Source organism: Cyclopterus lumpus, chromosome 19 (assembly GCF_009769545.1).
Source record: "Cyclopterus lumpus isolate fCycLum1 chromosome 19, fCycLum1.pri, whole genome shotgun sequence".
NCBI classification, from domain to species: Eukaryota; Metazoa; Chordata; class Actinopteri; order Perciformes; family Cyclopteridae; genus Cyclopterus; species Cyclopterus lumpus.
Window position 1 is genome coordinate 12,410,965 of NC_046984.1, and position 27,550 is coordinate 12,438,514.

Below are 27,550 nucleotides of genomic sequence, written 5' to 3' on the forward strand. Positions count from 1 at the left end.
TGCCAATTTGTTTGCCATCAAACGTTTGTTACCCTTACATCCTACGTACCTGATTAATATCTATAGATAACAGTCACAAAAAAAAAATACTTTAATACGCAAACAAACAGATAAAAGGAAGAGTTCATTACCTCCACTCATACAATTGAATTGCATTGACATAATCCCCTCTTATTCCTCAAGGGGATGGGGGAGGGAGAGAGCATGATGGGATTGGTGGTGGTGTGTGTGCGCATATGTGTGTGTGTGTGTGTGTGTGTTGGGGGTGGCATGGCTCATTTCAGTGTCATCCTCTCTACATCGGCAAGCAGGGGGGGGGGGGGGGGGGGAATATGTCGCTCCTCACTGCACCCAGTGTTGCAGCCCATGTTTTCATTCGCTCTGTGTCATCATAACACACTGAGGCTACCGAGTGTGTCAACACTGAGGCCTGATTGGAACAGGATGACTGGGGAGCTAGCGCCACCTGTTGTTAATACTCACATACTGACTCGCCGATATTTTCTATTGTTTGATTTTTAAATGAAACCTTTCGTGCTGCTTTTTCTTCGTCGCACAGGCCTCCGGTGCAAGTCCTCTCCTGCAGCATGCTCGATATGCTGCGGCCAGACGCCTCTTAGCAGCCAGGCCTCTTCGCATCAATACGTCAGGTCAATAGTGTTGGGTGGTATTGAATGTGTTAGAGAAAAAAAAAGACTTCACTCGAGGAGGTGGGTTGGTGGTGGGGCCGGGGACGGCGTCCAGGTCTCCTCCAGACGAGCAGATCCATTCCAAGACTGCAGAGAACAAGAACAAATCAAGGCTGTGACTGGCTGAGCAGGAGAGAGTAGGAATCTGGAGTGTAGATGAGTCAAGTGGTAGCATCAGATCTATGGAGTCATCCTACTGTGGAGGGAAGTAGACTGCCTACAGCTAGTAGGTCTGCTTAAAACCAACACTTCCAAATCATGGTTGCCAAACCTCTAACTCTAATTCTCTGCTGCCACACATATAGACCTTGTTACTCACAGCAGACCTTTCACACATACATTCTTGTAGATCTTTTATTTCTTTTTATGCCTGGTCTTTAACATGGTCAAGAGTTCTCTCGCAGGCATTTTTGTACACCCATAATGAGGAGCAGCCTGGCGTGATTAGTATTGTCTTGGGCGCACATTAAACCCTGATAGGATGACACAGAGCAAGACTAAACATTTCCCATCCAGTCGTGGCGACTGCTCATCTAACCGTGGCAGATACTGAGGCAAAGGGGGCGTTTGTTTGAGCACCGCGGCTGGTTTCATTTCTCCCTTAAGTATGCATGAATATTTAAGTGGCTGCATGCAGACGCTGAGACTACCTGATTGTCTGTTTAACCAAGGCCGGCTGCTTTTTCAGTAGACTCCCTCTCGTCTTTAACTACTACAGCGCCCCAGTGAGAGTCCCCTTGAAAACAATTGATTCATAGTCATCAATCTCATAGCCGAGGGCTGGGTAATCACAGCCAGAGAATCAAATCTACCACACTCCTATTCCACCAGGGAGAGAAGTCTGTAATGAAATAACCCTCCTCTCTGCCTTAATTGTCTTTTGGGCCAATGGCATACATATTCAGGAAATGGGTTGTTGTTGTTTTTTTTTCTTGTGTAATTAGGGGAAATTATTTAATTACGGTGCATATTATAAAACCTCTGATGAATCAAGACAAAGATATGCAGTTTTGATATTGTCAATAGCATGTGTTGCATAATATGCTTCTTTGAAGTTTCACTTCACCCATTATTTTTAAACCCATGTGTTATCTCTTTATTCATGGCATATCTAGTCATGCAAATAGTTTTGGTTGCAGAGATTGTGAGATATCTGCCTCTGAAGGGCGTTTTTTAAAAAACTCGACAGCAATGTGTCTTTCCACAAACAACATCTTGGTTGCACTGAATAAACCACGCAACTCACTGTCAACCTTTATCATAAGGACTATTTCTTTAGTAGAAACTAGATTAGAAGTGAACTGACCCATCACATAGAGAAGCAAATGAACACACACAGATACACACAGGTACACTCGACACACGCACAGCTCTGATCGCTCAGATTGTGCTGTATGCAAATGTTTTGCCATCAACTCAGCCTCGCGGAGAATGACAGGAGCATTTGATGCAGCGCAGCTTTTTAGTGGAGTCCCTGCAGAAAGCTATTTTCACAGGATGTTATGTATGCATTTTTCAGACAGATTGCTGCAGGAGACAGGAGCTCAGGAGGGAAGCAAACACGACTGGAATGAAACACAAGCCATCGTCTGCTGAATGAAGCCAACCGCAACGCTGGCCTAAAAGAAAGCTGAAGTGTCTCACATTCTTTGCAGAGCAAAAATAACATTAAATCTTTGACATCTTTTTTCTCGAAAAAGCTAGATTAAGGATCGCATGTAATGACTGTTAGAATTTTCACATCATATTCCCATAAGCCTGACAAATTTGGCAGTTTTATGATGCGACTGCTTATTCACTCAAATGAACATGCAATACTTGTTCATTCATTGCATACATTATTCAACTAATTATACAATAAACAGTGAATCCCCATGCATTTACTGTAGTTTATTTGCATAATATATAAATGCAAAACCATTACAGGGAGTGTCATGCTTTCCCACATGGGACTATTCCGTAAGACACCTTTACAAAACATTAATAATATTCACTGTGCGTCATTTTCCCCATGCAGAAAAGACTTGAGCTTCAGTTTACAGCTCACACATTAGAATCTAAACTGAATATTATAAATAAATTCTAAATACATAAACAAACAAATCACACCCACTTGATTGATACTGTAAAATGCTTTCTTTATCAGTCCAAGTTTCACATATCATCATTAAAAAAACTGTAAAGAAACAAAATGAAACCAATTTCTATCTCATTATTTTTACTTTCTTCTGACTTCTTTGTTCCAATATTAGATGGCAATCTTTTACATATTTCTAATTATACAGAATAGATGGTTTGGATTAAATAAGACCAAGAGGTTTGAATATGCATATAACTGCATGTTAATAGCCGTGTCACGGATTCGACTGGGAGAGTGTGCATGAAGAGCTGACAACAACACAGAAAACAGAACAAATCAATAACAAATGTACAAGTAGGGGCTATAACTTCACAATAAGGATGTAGCTTTGGTTTTCTCCAGATCTCCGTTGCTAAGTCATATATAACATCAAATTTATAGCACACATGTCCATTATCTGTGGTCAATGGGCCGTTCAGGAACTGTCCAATCAGAAAAGCATAAATTGAACCACTGTTGCTGAATTAGTCCTAATACATGGAAATCAGTTAGCATTTTTGCACTTTCGGTCCCCTCCTCTCAAATTCACTGTTTTTTTTAATGGGTTTTTGATTAGATGCCTGAAATAAAGTAACTTTAAAATACGTCAGTAGCAACAAAAGGCGATTGCTAAGAAGTGTCTAAATGAGACTACTAAACGTCATCCCACCCCCTAGTTTGCTTTCATAGAATCATTGTGTATAAAATCTAATTTTATATTATATATTATAAGTTCCTATAATAACCTACAATTTATATTATATTATAGGTTATTTATCAAGGGAACCAGTGCGATGCTAACTTTCAAGGTTGAACAAATAACATTTCAATGTCTACAATACAGCTAATTAGCCGGCTAATTAGCTCTAGACAAACAATACATGTTTCTTTATTCCCACGTCTTTACCCGAATCATCTGTTGGACATGCACACGCTCACACTAACTAGCTAAAGCTGACTATTAGCAGATGCTGAATATAGCAATTATATACCTATGTTTTCACTAAGACTCATGTTTCCGTTAGCTTATATGAGCCCTTCCTATAACTGGATACAACGTTGGAGTCGGACACACAAAGCAAACATGGTGGCACAACCATTTTCTACGGTATTAGTATCCTTATCAAGTTGCACCGTACAAACGGTCCACCTCTTAGCTCTCATTACTGTGGAAATGAGTGCATATTTATGCCCGAGACATACCAGACAACCCTGTTATGAATACCTCAACCTTCATCAGGACTCCAAAAGCCTTCAGCATATCTAAGCACTGGACATATTACCATAACAATTGCTCTCTACCATAGCACGTAGATCACATATGCTACATTGAAATACTTGTTTATCTATCTTCTTTACATTAGGCCGCCATTTATCTGTGGTGCATTAAAGGAGGCGAGCCAGTGAGTGCTTCAAGAAATGGGACCGTTTTCTTGGCTTTTCTGCTGTCTTTTCCCTGAAGAGGCCTCAACCCAACCCTGCCATCTGCTGGCTCCATCCAGGTGAACAAAAACTCATACCGACAGATGACCCACAGCCCCCCGCCCCAAAAAAGATGTCAGACATCCTCATCCTCCAGCAGCGTTGCTCTTTTTTCTTTCTTTCAGGAGTTGGATTTTAAAAACATGACACTTGTATGAGCAATATAACAAGTGCTCTTAAATAATCTTGGCATATAAAAACGGTTCATTTTTCGGAGGAAAACGAAAGCAGGAGGGGAAAACAGAGTGTACGTGAGGAGAGAGAGCAGTGTGGGGAGTGTCGTTGGAGGGGGTTTCAATGCTTCTAAGAGATGCCTAATTTCCCAGCACCATCTGTTCCTGGTTCTGCGAGCTGGAAGCCTCGCTTGTGTCAAACACCTCCCACACGCTCCGAGCAGCCAGACTCCAACAGCATGGACTTCATCACCTGTTTCAAACAACTGCACAAAGTGACCTGCTGCATCCGTTAACTACTAATCACACTGTGTTTGATGATGTTGTTAACCCGGTGGTTGAGAGGCTTCTTCCCTCAGGCTCCTCACAAAAGTCCCAACCAGCCGTGAGCCACTGCTAATCCGTTCCTTCGGAGGAGGACGACAATGGAGAGATTGATGGAGGAAGAGAGAAGGTGGACCAGAGCAGACCTGGAGGCTGGAGTCGACCCTGCTGCCCCCATCCCTCCCCGCCCCCCCCCCCCCCCCCCCAGGAGGACAGGGAGATAGAAGGAAGACAGAGGCACATGAACAAGGCCATGCTCCTCCATTTCAATCAGCTGCTGCCGTCTCACATGGCAGCAGAGCATCCGGAGGGGAGGCGCCGTCATGAATCCTAATTGCTCCCTTTTCGCCATATTGCAGGGTGTTTCTATGCAAATCTGTCCAGAGAGGTATCTAGTTTATGCAAGGCCAACTGTATGAACTGAAATGTGAGCAGGAATCTCACTCAGACAAAAAACCTTGGTGGGGAGATGCCTGTGTTATAATTCATTTGGATAAATTATTCATTTTGCACATGGCTCTCCTGAGTGTAGGACAGAGCACGGTTTCACACACGTTGCTAATGTTTTGACGTGTATGTATTCCACTGCATCGATGGGCACTGGCCTCAAGTTAAGATGTATGGCTTTAATAAGAGTGACGAAGATGCAAAATAATGAGATGTCTGGGAGGAGAGCGCAGGGTGTCCGCGGAGAGACAGAAAGGAACAATAACATTATTCTTCAGCATGTGGACTTATGTGGCTGTTGCAGGCAAATTCATATGTATACCTTTCTAAATACCTGGTGCAGCTCCTACACTAGGAATGATTTTTAAAACGGTATCTGTGTCAATCTTAAATTTGCTCATTGTCAACATGTGTGACCAGTAGGGACAGTGTGCTGACAGGATGAAGCTATTTTATGTCTGATATTAACCTCTATGTTTATTTCTACTGCGGCCCGACATGCAGTCAGGGATCAATAAAAGTCATGATCATTTTTAAAATGCCATGGATTTGTTTATGTGCCAGAGTAATATTTCACTTACTTCAGTGACAAAGTGCAATGTGTAACAACTGATGGCCCTGGCTCACATTCAGGATATCTGTCAGATGATAAGTTAGATACATATTAGACAAACACACAAACGTCGTTGCAGGTTGAGTCGGACTTCTTCTCTGTAGTTCTAACACAATTTGGGTTGGAGCCATTTTCTCCAGTATGTTGACCGTAAAGCTTATTATTTTCGTCACGGGAAGGAGGCACGGTTGTACCCTCTCTCCACTTTCGAGGCTATAGGGTAAAAAGACAGTAACTTTGGAAGATGTATTTGTCCATGTCAAGTAAAGCCTCATATTAGCTTGAGAATGCATTATTGCTCAGCACAAAGACTGTGAGGACTAACTTTAATCCCCTGTCTCTTTAAACTAAAACTGCGTTAGCGCGGGATCTTTTCATGGCCAGTATGGTGGAAGAGAAGAATTTCAACAATCAATAACTTTTTGATTGTATATTTGGCCATATGAATATTGTTTTAAGGCATAAAAAAGTGATCGAGTTGAAGTAATTTCTTAAAGGTGCTATTTACGTGATTGGGAGCATCTCCATTTCCTCAACATGGAGATGGCTGGGCCGGCGGCTCGCAGCTTATGGTGCTGACAGAGCTAACGGTGCTTACCTGAGGGGGTGCTACGCTAGGAGTGGGGCACACTCACGTGCACAAACATGCACTAAGATAATTGCACAGCCGGCCCGGCTATGTCAATAAAACATGAAGAAGCTTGGATAACAACACAAACAAAGGGAGACCGACTTCATTTTCTAGTCGTATAGATTAAATAGATTATTCCACTTTATCTTTACATAGCAGTCGTTGTTTGCTGCTCTTCATCCTGTATATTGCACTTTTCAGCAACATGTGCTGTTTTAAAATAGATGCCCATCCTCAGGCCATCTAAGGGGCCACCTCTATACAGTAGCTCTGTTTCTATTATGTTTCGTCTGGTACTGTGTGTATGCTAAAATAATCAAGAATATTCTTCTTCTCTTACTGTCTGTACAGTTGCATCAATTAAAAAAGCTCAATAAATAACAAGACAAACACGCTGTGCTGATTGATGACCAACCAGATCTTATAGATCAAACATTACTGCTGTTGTGAGACCAACGGTATACAAATGCCTTGTGCTGATCAATACTAGTTGTGAGATGAATACAATGAAGCCCATCTCCATCCCTCAAATGAACATACCCATACACTCAAATGCACTCTGACACAGGGCTCTTATTACAAACCTGTCCGTCACAAATGACCATAATCTATACTGTGCTCCCAATGGCTCTCCCGGGAAGCTGCCCTCATTTCATTTTTCATCTCATCCTCTTTCACTTAATCTCCAGTAGTTCAACCCCACTATATCCAAATATGAGGAGACATGGGGTCCTGCTGTTTTGACAAGTTAAATGACTAAAGGCAACGATGTGCTTCCCAGCCGGTCTGTAAGCAGCACACGTCGCCAGCCACCGCCTCGTATGCTTAACGCCAACGTGTGTGTGGACGTGCACGCTTTTGACTGTGCACAGTGCTCCTTATTCCTGCAGCCACCCGACCCTCTGCAGCATCTTTTTTTGAGGTGAAATTGAAATGGATTGTGTAGCTCAATATTTTATTGACATCAACTTCACAGAGTGTTGCTACAGTGACACCGGGGATAATTATTTCACCACAGATTTCTTCCTCTACGCCTCTACTCTCTCTCTCTCTCTCTCTTTCTGCCTTCCTCCAAGCCCTTCCATTCCTGTAGAGAATTAGTTCTGCATAAATTACCCAGTGGAATATTGAATCAGTCTCCAGCCACCAAAGGCGAATCTGTGTGGCTGATTACCGAGCAGTGTGCACAACATGCATGCGGACAAACACACACAGAGCAAGAGGAAGAGGGGCCTCTAAGCGAGGAGCTGACACCATTGCAGTAAACATGGTAAGAGGAGGAGGAGGAGGAAGAAAGGGGTGGGAGGGAGGGGGATCAGCCTATCTGGATACGGAGAGAAAGAGCTGTATTAGCCACCCTAGCTACACACTATCTGCTCATTACTTAGTCATTAGCAGGGCCACGGTTTTAAAGGAGGGAGGGATCGATCAATTGTCATGGGTCAATGTTTTGCAGCCCCATTATGAACCTTGGTTGGCTCTGTAAATTAAGCACAGTAATTACTCATGTTAATTACACAAAGATGGTGGTCGCATTGATCTACAAATACGTTTTGCATAATGTAAATGGTATGATGAGTAAACACAGGGTTGCACTTGAGTATTTAAATGGACGCCCCGCACTGATCAGATGAAAGTGGTAGAAAGGGAGTACTTCTCTTGGCTCTGAGGGGGTTATAATCATTTATTTATTTTTGTCAGTGTAGTGCTGAAACTATTAGTTAATCAATTAGTCAATTTACAGAAAAAACAACAATTTTGATAACGTATTCACCATTTGACATTGCAACTTCTCAAATGTGAGGATTAGTCACTTCTCACAGTTTATTTAACTGCAAATAGAATACTTTTAGATTTTGGAACTGTAGGTCAAACAAAACAAACAATTTAAAGACATCATGTCGGGCTCTGGGAATTTGTGGTGGGCATTTCCCTCTATTTTCTGCCTTAAAACTAATTCACTCGTCAATTAAATGAAATAAATAATCTGGAGGTAGCTGCAACTAGCAATTAAACTCTATATTTGGGGGAAATTGGCAAAGGGCATCGACACATATACCCTGAGGGCTTCAGCACATACAAGTGAGCAAATGTGAATTTTACAACAATAATCTAAAAACATTTTTATAAATCGAAATCTAATGTGCAGGGACGGTGACCAAATCCCTGGACACCCAAGTCCTGAGAGAGAGAGACAGTATTTCTCACTCTTAGCTCTGAGCTATTCGATTCCTCCACAGGGAGCATTGTGTGTGGTTGCCCTTGATTGAAAGATTAGCCCACTGTATTTGATACATAGTTTATACACAAATGCTCAAGAGGCACTTTAGGGCAGGCTCACTGAGCTGCCTCTCAAGCTGAAAGAAACAGTGTTAGCAACAGTCCCTCAAGTGTTTTTGAAGATCATTTATTTTGCTCTTTACATATATTTAAACAGACTGATACATCGGCACAACCAAAAGTTATGTGTCATCAGATGTAACATAATAGAGAGACCTTTGGGGACGCGTTGCCTCCAGAGGCAGATTTAGAAAGCCAAGACCATGTTGAAAATATTAGAGGTTTAATTAGAGGCCCTTCGTGATGTAACTGGCAGCAGAATTAGAAAATGGAAAATCAGATACAGCCAGGCAATTTTCACTGTTGGTGGTTATCAGTTGACAGAACAATTAATCAGCACAAGCACGTTGTGGAAGGAAATCCTCATCAGGAAGTCATCAGCCGCCATCAGCACTTCCACTCCAATGCATGAAACAACACAGGTAGAACAGGTTTGTTTAGTCTCTGCATCTCCATCTCTGCATTTCTAGCCATTTGAAACACATTTGGTGCCATCTAGAGGCAGAAATTGAGACTGTAACACATAGATTATACCCCACAGGCCAGCAGCGATGTCTTTTGAAATGCCTTTTGTAAATAATCCTCATAATCTTATTAGTGACACTTCACCGCTGAATGATGAATATATATATATTTTATATAAGCACAAAAAGGGATGTATGCTAAATGTATGGTAACACCCATATACTAGTATATGTTGTTATGATCGAGAATATCTTGGCCTACTAGAGTACATTTGTTCCCTGATCCTCACTTTAAGCATACACATAACAGTCCTTTAAGTAAGACACGAGTGACAATAAATAAATAACATGCCATAACATATTTTAGTTAGCACACCTTACTCGCCAAATCCCTTCTCGAGATATTACGCATGTTTACCGTTAGGTGTCAGCACTCAATTGAGACAGATTGTGCTCGCGCTTGACTTCTCTTTATTCCTGTTGTTGTGCACAGGCTTGTGCTGCGTTCAAAGACTTCTTGTAAACTTATTTTTTCTAAAAAAATAAATATTTGAGGGCTTTCAGCATATTCCGAATACTCTGTATCTGAATTGTCTATAAATAAACACAGCATTAAAATAGACGGCACGATGTCAACATACATACTTGTACACACTTTTGATCGCATATTGTTAACCTTTCAGGAGTTAAATTGTTAGATTACCGATTGACCCTGAAGGCAGCGCTGGTTGTAGCTCACATGCTATGTTATCAACGCTTTGCATGTAGCTAGCTGGCTGCTAGCATTTGAACATGGGGAAAGTGAAGTGACATCGTGCTGGTTACAAGCACACGTCTGGTCCTCTGTAATGAGTACAGAACAGTGTATTTATTAGTGTCGTTGTTTGTCTAGGAGAAGCTGCCAACATGGTGAAGGAGCAGTTTAGAGAGACAGATGTGGCCAAGAAAATGTGAGTATAGGAACACTGCTAGCTAGCTAACTGTAACTAGTTAGCTCGCCGGTTAGCCACTGTCAGTTTGCAATGTGGCTAATATTGCCGACGTCGTTTTTCATAATAAAGAGGATACAGTGCCCCCATCAAACGCCCAGACTGATTCAGACATGTTGACTTGTGCGTTACGTCAGCGGTCCTACACGTGTTAAATAAAGAGACGTTATTGTCGGATGTTGTTTGTTTAATCAGCCTAACGTTAGTAGTTGTAAACGTCAACCAAAACATTAAAATCGATAATGATATGTGCTATTGCGATGTAGTACCCATATATTTGTAAACTTATAGTTTTTAATTAGTTCACTTCAGAAACGTGTCACTGCACACTTGAAGAAGCTTTACTCGTTGTATTTGTTCACAGAAGCCACATCTGCTTTGGGATGAAATCTGCTGAACAGATGCGTCAGCAGGCCCACATCCAGGTGGTCAGCAAGAATCTGTACAGCCAAGACACCAAACACACCCCATTGCCCTATGGAGTGTTGGACCACCGCATGGTATGACATGCACACACACTTGTTTTACTATTGTTTGCAGTGACACGTGAAAACACTCTGCAAGAAACCAACATGCAATAATGTCGTCGCCCATTTCTGATATAACTTCATGTCGCTGTAGTCCATCATCATACTGCAGGCTTCATGTCGCTGTTCTCATGTTTCCTGCAGGGCACCAGTGAGAAAGACAGACCGTGTTTGACATGTGGGAAGAATCTGGCAGATTGCTTGGGACATTATGGCTACTTGGATCTGGAGCTGCCATGTTTTCATGTTGGCTATTTTAAAGCCATCATCGGAATCTTACAGGCAAGTTTACAGTCTAATGTAATATCAAGGTAATCCACAATGGGTTAGTCATTTGGGGTCTAATACATTGTGGAAGACAATATAAAAGGGTTGGCTTAAATTAATAGGGTGACCAAATGATCAGAAGGTCCAGAAGTTGATCTTAACAATATATTTGTAATGCAGCAAGCAAACATGTATTTTTCCTTTAGGTGTCACTAGAGTATCACAATTGGAACAGGTAGAATATATTGTGTATGCGTATCTCCTATAAAAGTGAATATGTGTATACATCACCATTTAACATCATGTTTATCAAGCTTTTAATTATAGTGTTATACAACTTTAGTATGTTGTACATTTATTATTATTAATCATTTAATTATTTCTGTGAGACTATGTTTCACCACCCTCATTGTGATGTGGTATTTCTTCATCTCTCCAGATGATTTGTAAGACATGCTCGAGCATAATGCTGACGAAAGACGAGAAACTGCAGTTCATGGATTTCTTGAAAAAGCCCAACCTGCCCTATCTCCAGAAACGAGGGATGAAGAAGAAGATCTCTGATAAGTGTCGCAAAAGGACAATCTGTCTCAGTTGTTCAGCTTTCAACGGTGAAAAGAAAGATTTAATTTTGTAATATTTACTTTTCAACACAAGCTTTTTGTGCGTTCCATCATAATGTATTAATTGGAGAAACTTAAGTCGTGTCTCTTTTTGTCTACAGGACCAGTGAAAAAGTGTGGTCTGCTTAAGATCATCCATGAGAAGTATAAAACGACCAAGAAGGTGGTGGATGCTTTTGTCTCTGAGTTTCTGCAGTCCTTTGATACTGCGATTGAGCACAACAAAGTGGTGGAACCTTTGCTGACCAGAGCACAGGTGAACCTTTTACACTTTTTCACACTGACTATGCAGTTGGTGCCATTAAGTGTGGCCACGCTGTGGTATGCCAAGTGATGAGCATGCGTCAGACAAAAAGATATATCAGAAGTAGGGCTAGGTATCAAACCTCAATATGTTTTTGTCTATGAATGAAACAAAGTTGACTTTGAATGTTTGGTCAGATTCTTATGGGGCGTTCACAACAAAAGTGTTCTGAATATTTTGCGCGAGTAGATTCCATGCAAAGTCAATGCATGGACGCGAATGCATGAGAATAAAGCGAATGTCCGCCGAGCGGCGCAAATAGTACTGCTTCTATAATTGAGAAGTTTAGCGTATTTTACCAAATAAAGAAAAAGGTGTTTTACAATATCATGGGTATATTCCTCAATCTAGGAAATAATGAAATACATATTATATCTTCAAGAATGACTTACAAACTTGTATTTGGCCTTTATTATTATTATTATTATTATTATTATTTCCTCTCCAGGAAAACCTGAACCCTCTGGTGGTGCTGAACATGTTTAAGAGGATTTCCCAAGAAGACATTCCCCTGCTGCTGATGAACCCTGAGGCAGGGAAACCCGCAGACCTCATTCTCACCCGCCTCCTGGTGCCTCCACTCTGCATACGACCCTCTGTGGTCAGCGACCTGAAGTCGGGCACCAACGAGGATGACCTCACCATGAAGCTCACAGAAATAATCTTCCTCAACGATGTCATCAAAAAGGTTGGTATCTATTATTGATGGTGGCTACATGCCTTCTGTCCAGTACAGGTCATTTGTAGGGACTTTGGAGATTTGGGCCTTGAAGACTGTAAACGACAAGAAGGCTCTAAGTTAAATATACTTTAATGAGCAGCAGTGGGCAAGTTGCCATAAACAACTGATATCAGCCTTTAGCAGAGCACAACATTATTTCTGATTCCAGCAGCCTCCAGTTGCCATCACATTTTCCTGAGCCTACGGCTCTGCGTGTAATATATTCCTTGAATGAGGAAATCTCTCTGCTACATCTTCAAAACGGCCAACAAATACTAACAAAGCCAAAGCTGCTAAGTGTTGTAATGTAATGACTGTTGAGGCCTGATCTTGATGTTAATTCTCAACAACAAAAGCATTGTTGAATGCAGTTATTTATAATTACATTTCATGGAGATGACCCACATTAACCAACTCAATTTTTTCAAAATCAATTAGCATCGTATGACGGGGGCAAAGACCCAGATGATCATGGAGGACTGGGACTTCCTCCAGCTGCAGTGTGCTCTTTACATCAACAGCGAGCTTTCCGGCATCCCCCTCAACATGGCACCTAAGAAATGGACCAGAGGCTTTGTGCAGAGACTTAAAGGGAAACAAGGTATACTGTATATTAATACCCGTGACATCTATTTGTACCAATTTTACTCTGTGCATGAAAAAGAAAATAAGCAGTGACTGACTTTCTTACTGACTTACTTTCTTATAAAGCTGCTTTTAGGTACGAGTTTCAAGCTTACTCACTAACACACTGTAAAAGCTGTTATGTTTATGTGAATGGTTTGTGTGAGTTGTTACATCAATCGTTATACATTTTGAAGTAAATTGTCACTTGGCAGGTATTCATTTTTGCACTAAGCACTCAGCTTGTGCAATTGAGTATAGAAAACTGAACAGAAGTGCACATTTTAAATTACAGTAACTGAGTTAGTTGCTGTACAAATTCAGGTCGATTCAGAGGAAACCTCTCAGGAAAAAGAGTGGACTTCTCTGGCAGAACTGTAATTTCCCCCGACCCAAACCTGAGGATCGACGAGGTGGCCGTCCCCGTGCATGTGGCCAAAATCCTAACGTACCCAGAAAAGGTAAGCCTCTCTAAACTAAACTACCATTCCCACGGCAGAACTAAAGCTAAATGTGACACTATGTTATAGGTGAACAAAGCCAATTTAGAGCTATTGAGGAAACTGGTCCGCAATGGTCCTGAGGTTCACCCCGGAGCCAACTTTATCCAGAATCGTCACACACAGATGAAAAGGTTAGGCTTGCTGATTCTTATGCAAAATATTACCAGTAATTTCTTGCTGTGGTTCACCACCAAAAGTGTATCTTTTCATTCGGTCAGGTTTTTGAAATACGGAAACCGTGAGAAGATCGCTCAAGAGCTGAGGTTTGGGGATGTGGTCGAAAGGCACCTGATGGACGGAGACATCGTCCTCTTCAATCGACAACCCTCCCTGCACAAACTCAGCATCATGGCCCACATTGTAAGCTTAGTTTAAGACTCAGCTGACTTACTAACTGATCTTTGTTATGCATTTATGTTCTTTTTTATGTTTCAACCTTTTTAAAGTAGAAAATTGTAACTGAAGCATCAATCTGGGTGGTTAAACTAGGTTGTTAAACTTCTCCCCCTTACTGACAAACGTTTTCTTTTATTGGTTTACAGCTCTTAATGTACCTTTTCAGGCTCAGTGCAGAGCTCTAAAGCCGCTGCTTTTAAATGGGAAGTGACGTTTTTACAGGTGCTGGAAGAAACGTGAGGAATCAAAAGTAGCATAGTATGCACTTTTATGCTCTTATAATAACTTTAAATATCTTTAGAACACAAACTACTATTTGTTGTACACCGATTTGTGACGGATTGGAACAACATAGATAATTCAAGTTAGCTGGGCCTTAAACAGTTTTCATCTGTCCAAGTAAACCAAACAAAATAAGTTTGTGTTCCAAAGTTTGAATAAACCGTTGTGAGCATAACATTTCCCAAGTTTAACATAGTTTTGTTTCAGTGACTATTCTTATTATCATCAATCAGACACATGGTTTTCACATCATTCTAATTAGTATAAAGAATATGTGCAATGTGCAAAATAATTACAGGATTACTCGTGTAGTAAATCTTTGTTTGGGTGCGTTTTTGTTTTTTTCTTCCTCAAAATCACAGGCCAAAGTCAAACCTCACAGGACGTTTCGGTTCAACGAGTGCGTGTGCACCCCATACAATGCCGACTTTGATGGTGACGAAATGAACCTTCATCTCCCTCAGACTGAAGAAGCCAAAGCTGAGGCCCTCGTCCTGATGGGGGTATATTCATCCTCACAACACAACACAATACGTGTGGTCCATTGAGAAATACACACACACACCTATCAGTGTTGACGTTCAGCAGTGAAAAGATATTTCTGGCAATTGTGGTGTTCTGCACTTTAACACAAATTATCTTTTCTTCCAGACAAAAGCAAATCTTGTCACTCCAAGAAATGGCGAACCTCTTATTGCTGCCATTCAAGACTTTCTGACAGGTCAGTGCAGTTACCTGTGTCAGTCACAGTGGTCTGCTTTTATATGACGTGAGGCTTCTGGTGCTTTGACTTACAGGCGGATATTCTAAAATATATTTTTAGAATATCATTTTTCAGTGGTATTCAGTTTTGTTCATTATGCAGAGTAATATAATTCCATGAATAGTAACGTACATTTTTTAAGGTAAGCAGTTTTGTTTGTATACTATTTAATGCATAACTGGGTGCCTTTGCCAGTGGAAAAAAAGAATCATGGCTGGAATGCACCTTTTTAAAAAAGGTTTAACCCCTTAACAGTTTGCGTGCCTGAATTTAACTTAATAGCTTATTTCCACCTCCTAGGGGCTTACCTCTTGACGCTGAAGGACACCTTCTTTGAAAGATCAAAATCCTGTCAGATAATCGCTTCAATCCTTGTGGGCCAAGATGAAAAAGTCAAGGTCTCTCTCCCCCGTCCGGCTATCATGAAGGTACTGCACCCTGGGGAGCTTGTTGCGTAACTCTCTGTTTGTGGCCTGGCACTAATATTTTTGCTGCGTGTGTCCATCAGCCCATGGCTCTGTGGACGGGCAAACAGATCTTCAGCCTCATTCTGAAGCCAAGCAAGGAATGTCCAGTCAAGGCCAACCTGCGGACCAAGGGCAAACAGTACTGTGGCAAGGGAGAGGATCTCTGCTTCAACGACTCATGTGAGTTTCTTCAATAGTCCACGAAACACACCAAATGAAAATGTTTTATTTGGCAGGTCATGAATGTATATAACCATTTAATAAGAGAGTGAGAGAGATCATAACAGCAAGTTGTCTCAATTCACAGCTAAAACACTTTTCTGGTTTTACGAGGAGACACACGAACTGGTTGATATGATTAAAAACAAAGATAGAATTTTGAAAAATGTATGCAAAATGAATATAAAATTAAAAGGATAATGTGCAATGCACTGAACTGTGTTCCAAAGCTCCGTGTTACAGCAAACAAAATTCAAAAATAGAAAGTGTGAAATAAAAAGTGAATTGTTAGTTTTTGATCAGTTTATGTTGTCACCACAATGTTTCCTGTTGAGGTTGATAAATGATGATACTGAAATTAAGTAGGTAGTTTTCGCCTTTCATTAGCCCAACCATTGAAATAAATCATATTATGAATAACAAATGTTTTTTCGGCCCAAACTGATTTAGTCAAAAGTCCAGCCACAATGAATTCTTCCGAGCCGGATGTCTTTTGGTCTTCAGCAACCCTCTCTGGTCGTGTTTCTATCCTGTTTCTGTCACCTAATGGCCCTAATTGTTTTAATTGCATTTTCCTGTCACATTTCCAGTCGTGGTGATCCACAACAGTGAGCTGATGTGTGGTTCTCTGGACAAGGGCACCTTGGGGTCAGGTTCGAAGAACAACATCTTCTACATCCTGCTGAGGGACTGGGGACAGCTGGAGGCTGCCAACGCCATGTCTCGCCTGGCCAGACTCGCTCCGGTGTATCTATGTAGGTGGTCCTCAGGGATATAACATTTCTTACAATGTTCTGAAAATGTAGATATCCGTCAATCAGAAATACACCGACAAAATGATTACAGAATAAGTGACTCTCTGTTGTAATTTTGTATATATTAGAACATTTTAAATCATTTGTCAACAGAAAACAATTCAGCAAACTTGATAATCTATAAAGATGATGATTGTAACTTCATTTTTTACACCGCTTAACCCTTTCAGCCAACCGAGGCTTTTCTATTGGCATCGGTGACGTGACACCTGGCCAGGGTCTGCTGAAGGCCAAGCAGGACCTGCTGGATGACGGTTACACAAAGTGTGACGAATACATCGAAGCTCTACGCACGGGCAAGTTACCACAGCAACCAGGATGCACAGCAGAGGAGACTCTGGAGGTAGGCGCGCTTGCATGTTTCTTCAGGGGAAAACATTTAAGTCTGTGGATTTACCATAAGTAATTTGGATCCTCACTGCTGCAGGCCATATAATGAACCATTTAACTGACAGCTTCTCTCCTCAGGGTGCTAACTAAATATTCACACCAAAGGATGGACAATCAGTGGTGTGACAGACTTCCTGTTGGGAAAGAAACCAGTACATTATCTTGAAAGGGAGTTAGATAATAATTTAAGTTTGTGAGGTTGATAGAAAGCTTGATCTCAGAAGTATATAGACTAAAATTACAGTGCTGTAATATGTCTAACAGATTTCACTTTAACGTCTATGCATCTCTTGTCTTCTTCCTGTTAATTATCATGTCATAACCAATGTTAGACTACTGTTTGCACACTTAATATATTTTACATTCACAGACTCCTTTCAGCCCTCAGAGGAGCAATTGCTCACCGAAACACTGACTCGTTCTCAAGAAAGGAACATCTTATGAAAAGACACAAATGGCATTTAGACTCCGACACACACCACTGAGTTTACTACTGTGTGTGTGGGATATGTTTGAAAAGGCTTCTCACATGCTTAACATATTTCTTGCCTTTGTTTTGCCTGTTTTTCGTCCACCAAATTCATATTCAGGATGTATTTCTTAATAGGCTCTCATCTTGAGAGAGCTGTCCGTCATCAGAGATCGAGCTGGTAGTGCCTGCCTCAGGGAGCTGGACAAGAGCAACAGCCCTCTCATTATGGCTCTCTGCGGCTCCAAAGGTAAGGTCTCTGGAAAGGAAACCTGAATAATAATGCAATCTACGTATGTGGCTTATGTTTATTTTTGATTATAAGATGTTCTTTGTAAATGCTGAGGCAATTATCTTTTTAACCTGTTAAGACTTTGTTACTCTGACCGTAAAGCAACGTGCAACAGCAATACAAGCAGGAAGTCGAGGAAAACGTTGTTTTTCTGAACGTACATTACCTCAAAAATGGGTTGAGTGAGTCGTACGAGTTGGAACATTGATGAAGGTTTTTATTCATTAGATGATTGTAGGATACAAAGTACCCTGTTTCAATAAAATATTACATTACATGTCATTTAGCTGACGCTTTTATCCAAAGCGACTTACAATAAGTCCAAACTCAGAACAACAAGAATCAAGCAAGTACAATTTCTTCAATATGTAGCTGATTACAGCACTGCAGGAGTAGGTAGCTTCTTCAATTCTTTTCAGAGCTATCCTTGTTGGAAGAAGACCTTCTTTAATGGAATTTGCTGTAAATAACAAATTGTCCCCCAACATAAAAATACATGTTTGTGGGGACGGCATGAAATCAATAAACTCATTTGTGCTTGAAACTAAAAAAACTGGAAATGTCCGAAGGTTTTTCTGCATTGTTTGCTGTCCTCGTAGGAAGACGACCTTCTGTAACGCAAACTGCAGTAACAAAGAAGTTGCCCTCTTTGTGGTTTTGTAGTAATTAACTCAATTATAAAGCTTAAGTTTATTTGGAATCTATATGTGTGTTCTGTTTTCAATATTATTAATTTCTTGTTTCATCCTTTTCCTCTTAATATACATACAGGGTCTTTCATTAACATCTCCCAGATGATTGCCTGTGTGGGCCAGCAGGCCATAAGTGGGTCTCGAGTCCCTGATGGATTTGAGAATCGCTCCCTGCCTCACTTTGAAAAGCATTCAAAAGTAAGATCCAATTCATTTATTCTACGACACATTCCATGTCCAATGTATTTCAGTACCGAGGACAGCACCAAAACGACACACACACACACACACACACACACACCCCCTCTAGACACAACAAACAACTCATTGCTCATAATAATGAATGTTGATGCATAATGAATAATGTGAGATTACTATTCCTTATTTCATTGGCTATTGTGTATTTTTGGGGTAATGCATAGCCTATATATACATTTCTATTATCTAAATAGTTAGCGTCCCTCGACTTTACAGAGCTTTATTATCCTCAGCTGGCCTGCTGAATGGCTTAATGTGTTTTTCTCCAGCTCCCTGCGGCTAAAGGCTTTGTGGCCGACAGCTTCTACTCTGGCCTGACGCCCACCGAGTTCTTTTTCCACACCATGGCTGGCCGTGAAGGTTTGGTGGATACTGCTGTAAAAACTGCAGAGACTGGATATATGCAGGTAAAGCCTGAGGGCTTTTCAGCTTCTTAAATGTCTTTGTTAGACAACATATCCCTGTCCAGCCTTTTAGAACGAAACATTTTTCTAAAACACCAAATATACAGACTGCTGTAGAGGGTCAGTCAATGTGGGGTTTGTTTTGTCAGATACCTCTTCAAATAGGCATTCATAATTAAGATAACATAACTAATAATTCAAAATGATATTATGTGGTGGCAAATATTTGGCAAATTTCTATCATCTAAATATTTAGAGTCCCTCGACTTTACAATAGCTTTATTAGGAGTTTCACCTGGATGTTTAGCTGTCCGGGCCCGTAACTTCACTGTTTTGGTTAACCCTTACCACTAACATCTTTCTAATGTCACATTTTGTCTAAACATGATAAAATACCCAGGACATTCCTGCTTATATAGCTAATTGTCCAACCAGCAGTCCTAAACCCAAAGACATTGAATCTAAAATGGTTCACTGAAAAGCAGAAATCCTCACATCTGGAGGCTGGAATTTGGTAAATGTTTGCATTTGGTGGACACGCATGTTAAATAAATTAAATGACAAATGTAATCAATAATGGATATTTCTTTTGTCAATTAATTGATGCATGCAAATGAAACATTAAAGTTTAAACAATATAACACTTAATCTCTGATATATGTTCTATGAATCTATACATCTATGAAAAATAAAGTATACTTTCAGGTCAGTGCAGATGCTTTTTTCATGCGCCTGTCACACATGTCTCTGTGATATATTTTGTGTTCCTGCTTGTGCTTGCTTGGACAGAGGCGTCTGGTGAAGTCCCTGGAGGATCTGTGCTCGCAGTACGACCTGACAGTACGCAGCTCCACCGGCGACGTCATCCAGTTTATTTATGGCGGCGATGGTCTGGATCCAGCGGCCATGGAGGGAAAGGACGAGCCGCTGGAGTTTAAGAGAGTCCTAGACAACATCCGGGTGAGAGGATAGTTTTTGGATCTGCTTTGCTTGGCATTTTCTTCATCCACAGAGACGCCTCCCTGCGCACACACCTGCGTTTAGACAAACACGTGTGCAAACCATTAGTATAGTTAATTTATTTCACTTAACCCCTCCTGTCGGTGCAGTCCCATTCCACCATAGTTCTTTTATTCTTGCTTTGTTTGGTCTCGTTTGTCTGTGTCTCAACATTTCATGGACTATTTTATGACAGCGCTCTGGGAGAAAAACATTGGTTACCTGCTGTGAGAAGCTAACTGTCAGCTTTAGAAGCAGCTCATTAGCAGAAAAGATTTTTCATGTGAAAACCCAGAGCCAAACATTTCAGCAAAATCATTTTCTGAGAAATCGTTCAGCATTTCCAGGCAAATAAATCAAATTGCAGGAAGTTTAAATACAATTTCCCAGTAGGAAAGGGATCTGGTTGGTTATTTGATCAATAGTTGAGAATAAGTGTTTCCGTTCATCTGGAGATACACCTCCAGGTCTTGTCTGATCAATTTATTGGGCATTGTCTATCATGCTCCAATTAACTGAGAAATCATTAAATACTCGGGAGACAACAACAACAAACTAATTAATGTTTTCTGGTGTTTAATGTTAGTTTATATCAGGAATATTTGCACACAAGGCAGTAAAACAACTTATATGTTCAAATATTATCAGTTAAAAAAACACAAAAAGCTGTTTTTTGTGGGGGTTTTTTAATAAAGAGAACCATCTCCGTTTGTAAGAATTTTACTTTTTTATAACTATTCAAGAATGGATTGTAGTTCACAGGCTTTTCTGTAATTTCTAGTTAGTACAGCGTTATTAGCAGTCTGCAATCAGTCTAGATTAGAATAACACCTGTGTTTACCGCAGTGATTGATAGTGTGCTGACAAGACGAGATTGATCCCAGAGAATGAGCTCAGCAGCAAAACCATCTGCTGCATGTTGTTTTTTAGTTTTTTATCTGAAAGGTATTTTATTTAAACGGTACATTTCAAACACGGTGGCAATTCAAGGTGTTTTACAAATTACATAAAGGAGTTATCAATCATAGTAAAATAGTTTTTTATTCTGGCTTTCCTCTTTCTAGTTAGGCAATTCTATACATTTGTGAAGAGGTTCGAAGACAAGTAATGGTACAAGCAATTTTAGCGATTTTATCTGTTGAAAAAAAAAAAAAGCACTTGCCAGTAAATAGAGAGAAGATAGGAATATAATGACATCAATATGTATGTTCCAGTTAGTGTGTGTGTGTGTGTGTGTGTGTGTGTGTGTGTGTTAAGATGAGCAGTTTCAGATGCTCTCAATGACCTCCTCTTGATCCCCTCTGTCTCCCGCAGGCGATCTACGTGTGTTCAGACGAGCCGGCGCTCAGTCAAAACGAGCTGGTCCTCACTGCCGACGCCATCACGAAGAGAGTCGACTTCTTGTGCTGCAAAGACGGCTTCTTGGAGGTAGGAACATCATCACAGTCAATCAAAGTTCTAATTTTCCTCTAATACATTTGTTTTTGTTACGAAAAGCCCTTTTGTATGTGTGCTCCACAACTACCTGCCTTCTTGCAATGGAAACAAAAGGGAACAAAATGAGAGAGAGAGAGAGACTCTCATCATGTCCTACGGTTGCTTGATATATTTCTGGTAACCTTAAAATCAAAGAAACTGACTTGGGAAGTGGGTCATGCTTAGATGTGTCGTGTAGCTGATCAGCAGGAAACAAGTTACCAAAAATAGAAATACCTCTGAAGAGCTCAACACTTCTCATACTAGGTATCTATCAAGGTTGAACAATCACTAAAATGTTTCTTTAAATTAAATTATTCAAATTTGTTGTACTTTTCTTGACTGCTGTTGCATCGTCAGTCTGGATACACCGCCTGTGGTTGCGGTGCCTCCACAAAACATCATTTTGTACCCTCTGGTTTTTGATACTGTGCTTTAATAGGAAATAACATGGCAGAACTTTTTTTTCCTTTGCTGTAGTTAATAGATCAAACATTCCAATGACATAGAGTCAAAGCCATTTAATGCAGTTACTTGCTGGCAATAATTCATGTGAACCTTTCCCCCCTTTTGTGAAGGCGTTAACTGACACAGGCTCAGCGATGTACCTGGAGGTAGAGTGACCGAGCATGCTGAGTTGTGGTTTAACCGATTCGAGAATGTTGTGTCAACGAGAGCTGTAACGGATTGATCATTTATTTAATAACCACATTGTTGCTATTTTAACAGCCCGCGTTCATTGTGCTCCGATTCATGCTTTGACATGCTCTCTTTAAAGCAATGCAGGTGTTTGTTTGTTTTCTTCAAGAGGTTGCTTAATGTGATTTACTAGGAGTTTGCATCGGTCATGCCTTTTACTGTAATATCTAACAACTGCATGACAGTTTGGTCACACTGCATTATTTGCTCTGAAAGATATTAATGAGCCGTTTGACTCGACCCGTGAAATTGTTGATTTCTTTTCCCTCAACTGTAGGAGATGAAGAAATTTATTAAGAGTATCTCTGAAAGGATCAAGAAGACCAGAGACAAGTACGGCATCCACGACAATGGCACCAGCGAGGTAGATGGGCGCACCGCATCGCCTGGATTATTGTGTTACAGAAAGCTATTCGTGCAACTTAATTGCTCATCGCTACTTTTGTATTGCAGCCAAAGGTTCTCTATCAGCTGGACCGCATCACACCCACCCAACTGGAGAAGTTCCTTGAAACCTGCAGAGACAAGTACATGAGGTACAAAAAGGCTCATTTTATTCTAAGGCTCATTGTCTGTGTTTTATACCCATTTTCAGCAAAACTGTTTTTTTCTTTGTAAAAGAACAGATGGATTTTTATGTCCACACCCAAAAGTGTTTTGGTTTTATGCTGCAAGAAGACACTGAACTGCACATAAGTCAATTCAAATATTAAATAAATAAATAGAAATAATGAGTTATATGACTTGGTAATGCTGTAGTAGATTGGTACTGGCTTGTTTTATCCCCATGTGTCATCTGAGGGCTGTTGAGATGATGATGAAGTTTCTCTTAATCAGTTTGATGAAGGTTGAGTCATTCGTTTCCTCGCATAGAGCTCAGATGGAGCCCGGCTCGGCAGTCGGGGCCCTGTGTGCCCAGAGCATCGGAGAGCCAGGGACTCAGATGACCCTGAAAACCTTCCACTTCGCTGGTGTGGCATCCATGAACATCACTCTGGGGGTGCCTCGCATCAAAGAGATCATCAATGCCTCCAAGAACATCAGGTACGAGGTTGTGTTTCCTTGTGTTCGCTCTGTAATATGAGCAGAAAGAGAATTGCCATGTTTGATACATTTTCATCTTTCTTTTTTTTTTTACTTTTAATGAAGCATTTATGGTTTAGACACTGGATTAGGCCATCAAGCTGAATGAGCTCTACTGGGCCACATAAATTGTTTTTTTGGCACAGTAATGAATAAAACCCCTGATTTGCTTTGAATAATCCATTGAAAGTCCTCTACTCACCACTTAGCACCCCTATAATTACGGCTCATATGGATGTGGACGACAACGCTGACTTCGGCCGGCTGGTGAAGGGAAGGATAGAGAAAACTCTTCTCGGAGAGGTACTCCAACCAGCAGCACATTTGAAACCTGTCTTTTTCCTTTGGTCATTGAATCAGTGATATTAGATTGACGGTATTCCGAAGAAGATGAACAAGTGTTGTAATGAAGCCACGGACTCTCGGTTCCCTTCAGATTTCCGAGTACATCGAGGAGGTTTTTCTACCAGACGACTGCTTCATCCTGGTGAAATTGTCACTGGAGAGAATAAGGCTGCTGCGACTGGAGGTACCACGCTTTCTCATTTTTACTGCCACAGCGTTTGAATATTTCAAATGTATCCGCCACTTACGTTAATTAAAGAGGAAATCTAGTTTGTCTGATTTTTGTAGTTTTGACTATAGTTTCTATCCGTCATGACACAATGGCGTTCACAATTGCTGAGAACTGCAAATATAGAGATACTACTTCAATTTACTCTCCCAGACTTCTTGGCAGCAATTAATTGTTTAATTTTTTAATGAGGATCCCCATTAGCACTAGCTTACGCATTGGATATTCTCCCTGGGGTCCCACACACATTTATACACACTATAGCCGCTAAACACAAATACGGCTCCTTTTAATTCAATTTAATATTTGGGTTAGCGTAAGGGTTACTATGCTATTATTACCAATAAGGCTGATTCTTCTACATAATGCAACATGTGACGGTTGTGCTCTATTGCCTTGAGAACAACGACTACAGCCCAGTGCACTCATTAGCTGTGTGTTAATATAATAACTATGGTAGCCTTGCCTCCTGATTTTTGTTTTTGTCTGTCAGGTAAATGCGGAAACGGTGCGTTACTCTATCTGCATGTCCAAACTGCGAGTGAAGCCAGGGGACATCGCTGTGCACGGCGAGGCGGTGGTGTGTGTGTCTCCACGAGAGAACAACAAAAGCTCCATGTACTACGTGCTGCAGGCATTAAAGGGGGATCTTCCTAAGGTGATGATCTGCTGGTCTGTGAATTGATCATTAGAGTAATGGCTAACTGGATAACTGTTTGTAGAAGTCTGCACTCACCAGATTCTGCTGAATGTTAATTCAAGTGGCCCTTAATTAAAAAGTAAACGTGTGCATTGTTTTTGTAATTTCTTCCCGTGGACAGGTTGTGGTACAAGGTATACCGGAAGTTTCCCGAGCTGTCATTCACATTGACGAACAGAGCACCAAGACCATGTATAAGCTCCTGGTGGAGGGGGACAACCTGAGAGCCGTCATGGCAACTCACGGAGTGAACGGAAGCAGGACCACTTCAAACAACACATATGAGGTATCAGTAAAGGGAGAATTCAACCCGGGGGTGCCGACGCTAGGTATTGGAGCTCTGCATGTGTCCTTTATTTGGTTCCACATCGGCCTCCATCTTATCTGTCACTGAGACTAAACCTGTAACCACGAGAGATTATAGTCTGCAAGCCGACCTGCCCTCACACAAACCAATAGGAACAACATATTGGGGTTGGCTCAATTTGAGTGAGTTTGAAGGAAAGCAGTAGTTTACTTTTTGTTGTACAACACCATGTAGGTCCTAAATTAGTCACTATACCGAGCTATAACTAGTGTTGTTTATTGCAACAGTCCTGTGGTACACCCTATCTTCATAAAGATTATAATGTTTACTGAAACTGTCGAGCGGTGTTGATTAAACGTCATTGTTTTTTTATTGCAGGCTGTTGTTGCTTGTGATGTTCAATTGTATCTTGTGTTTTTATTAGTTTGTTAAAGGACACATAAATGCAGAAGAATGTTTGAAAAACTCTTTTAAACAGTTTTTTAAACATCCAATTCACGTCTCATTGACATTATTTTTCAGATATCAGAAGGAATATAAACAACAATGTAGCCTGTAAACCAACGCTAGGTCAATGTTTGAGGTTTTTTTTGGTCCTGGAGCTGCTTCATTGAGGCTGAACCACTCTCAAATACTGTCGTCTGACAACAGAAAGACTATATGATTTATATATTGACTGCAGGTACCAGCTTGATTTAAAACAAACCCCAAACTTTTTTTTAAACAAGCTTTCCTGTGCATTTTTCTAGGTTGAGAAGACTTTGGGTATTGAGGCGGCTCGAGCCACCATCATCAATGAGATTCAGTACACCATGGTGAACCATGGAATGAGCATTGACCGGCGTCACGTCATGCTTCTAGCAGATCTCATGTCCTACAAGGTATGACCAGTCTAAATGTTGACATTTCTTCAGTGTGTGTGTCGTTGGAGGTCATTTTCACCTGTGTGCGTACTGTCTTCTGGCAATAAAGGGGGAGATCCTTGGAATCACCAGGTTCGGTTTAGCCAAAATGAAGGAGAGTGTCCTCATGCTGGCCTCCTTCGAGAAAACAGCTGATCATCTCTTCGATGCCGCCTACTTTGGACAAAAGGACTCCGTCTGTGGTAAATTGATGCTTCATCTCTGTTGTGAAATTGAAGTGAACCCCCTTTGTCTTAATTGGGCCTTAACAGTTCCTGTCTTCCTGTTCCAGGTGTGTCTGAGTGCATCATTATGGGGATTCCAATGAACATCGGAACGGGACTGTTTAAACTACTACACAAGGCTGACAAGGATCCCTCTCCAGCAAGAAGACCTCTCCTCTTCGACAGTGCAGACTTCCATATACCTCTGATTACATAGCAGTGAGGAAAGAAGCAGCCGGGTCCTTTCCTGAGAGCCTGCTGTCTAAAGACCTCTTTAGATTATTATCTTCAGCAAATACAGAAGTGCCTGTCAAAGTGTCTGGTGATTTCCTGTGTTGGGATCAAACACAAAATATCATTTCATTTTTGTGGCTGATGCCACAGACTGTAAGGACACTGCGTTATTTTTTCAAAGCAAGTGTTGAAGTAGTGCTTATTGTTTTTGTGGGGGGGCTTTTTACTTGATTTGAAAAACTGTGTGTTTCCTCTGTTATTATTAAGATGTTACATCATAATGGCAGCAGACGTAAAGATTACCTCTTAATCATGATGCTGACTTGATCTCTTCTGGTTGACTCGGTTTTGCATTATAATATCGACTGCTTGTTTTTAGCTTTGCAGCTTCGAGACTTTCATTCACGCTGCAAAACCAACTTCAGGTTGTCTTTTCTAAATAAAAAAAACAACTTGTTTTCACACAAGAAACGGATCAGCTGGGGTCCATTGGCATAGACATTTGGCATCCTGTTTAAAGCCTATTTGTGTAATAATGTATATAATGTAATAAAAATATTAGACCCAGGAAAACATGGGAAAGTGTTGTTATTGTGTACTTATAGTGAGTTTCTAAAGGCAGACACCACGTTTAGAAAGTGGTCACTGACCTCATCTAGGATGCCAGGGGCCTGAGGGGGGAAGCTCTTCCTGAGTCCATCCGGTTCCTTCTTCCCAACCTTAACGGGAAGAAAACACCGTTATCCGGGTGGTTGGGATCCTTATTCCACTAATCTGAGTATAGTTTGTTGTCACCTTTCTGATGTGAACCCCAGATAATGTCAACCTTTGCCAAAAACAGTGTTATGAATTTGGACATGGACAAAATAGTTTTACCACCTGACATTTTGGGTTTTGTTTGGCTGTGGCCCGAAATGAGGTTTACATTCTCTGATTATTTCGTAGTCCACTAGTGAACATCAAATGGTCCCAGATTGTTTCAGGCGGACATGTTAACATCTTTTATGTAGCAATCACCGGACTCCAATATAACTGCTGTCTTCCACAAAGACGCAAGTCTGACAT

General features: G+C 40.9%; 1 protein-coding gene across 1 annotated transcript; it reads left to right on the forward strand.

Annotated features, from left to right (window-relative positions):
• The first annotated feature begins 10,019 nt into the window (after positions 1 to 10,019).
• polr3a (polymerase (RNA) III (DNA directed) polypeptide A) lies at positions 10,020 to 27,058 on the forward strand. Its single transcript, XM_034558950.1, has 31 exons — positions 10,020 to 10,232; positions 10,636 to 10,771; positions 10,943 to 11,080; positions 11,505 to 11,676; positions 11,790 to 11,944; positions 12,441 to 12,680; positions 13,152 to 13,314; positions 13,662 to 13,798; positions 13,868 to 13,971; positions 14,059 to 14,200; positions 14,881 to 15,021; positions 15,170 to 15,239; positions 15,582 to 15,709; positions 15,790 to 15,928; positions 16,558 to 16,722; positions 16,953 to 17,125; positions 17,780 to 17,891; positions 18,705 to 18,823; positions 19,153 to 19,290; positions 20,077 to 20,247; positions 21,601 to 21,714; positions 22,739 to 22,825; positions 22,915 to 22,997; positions 23,335 to 23,505; positions 23,754 to 23,847; positions 23,981 to 24,073; positions 24,612 to 24,776; positions 24,940 to 25,104; positions 25,875 to 26,006; positions 26,098 to 26,230; positions 26,320 to 27,058. Exons 1-31 carry the CDS (start codon positions 10,189 to 10,191, stop codon positions 26,466 to 26,468), a joined length of 4,173 nt encoding a protein of 1,390 aa, XP_034414841.1. The 5' UTR covers positions 10,020 to 10,188; the 3' UTR covers positions 26,469 to 27,058.
• Positions 27,059 to 27,550: the final 492 nt, after the last annotated feature.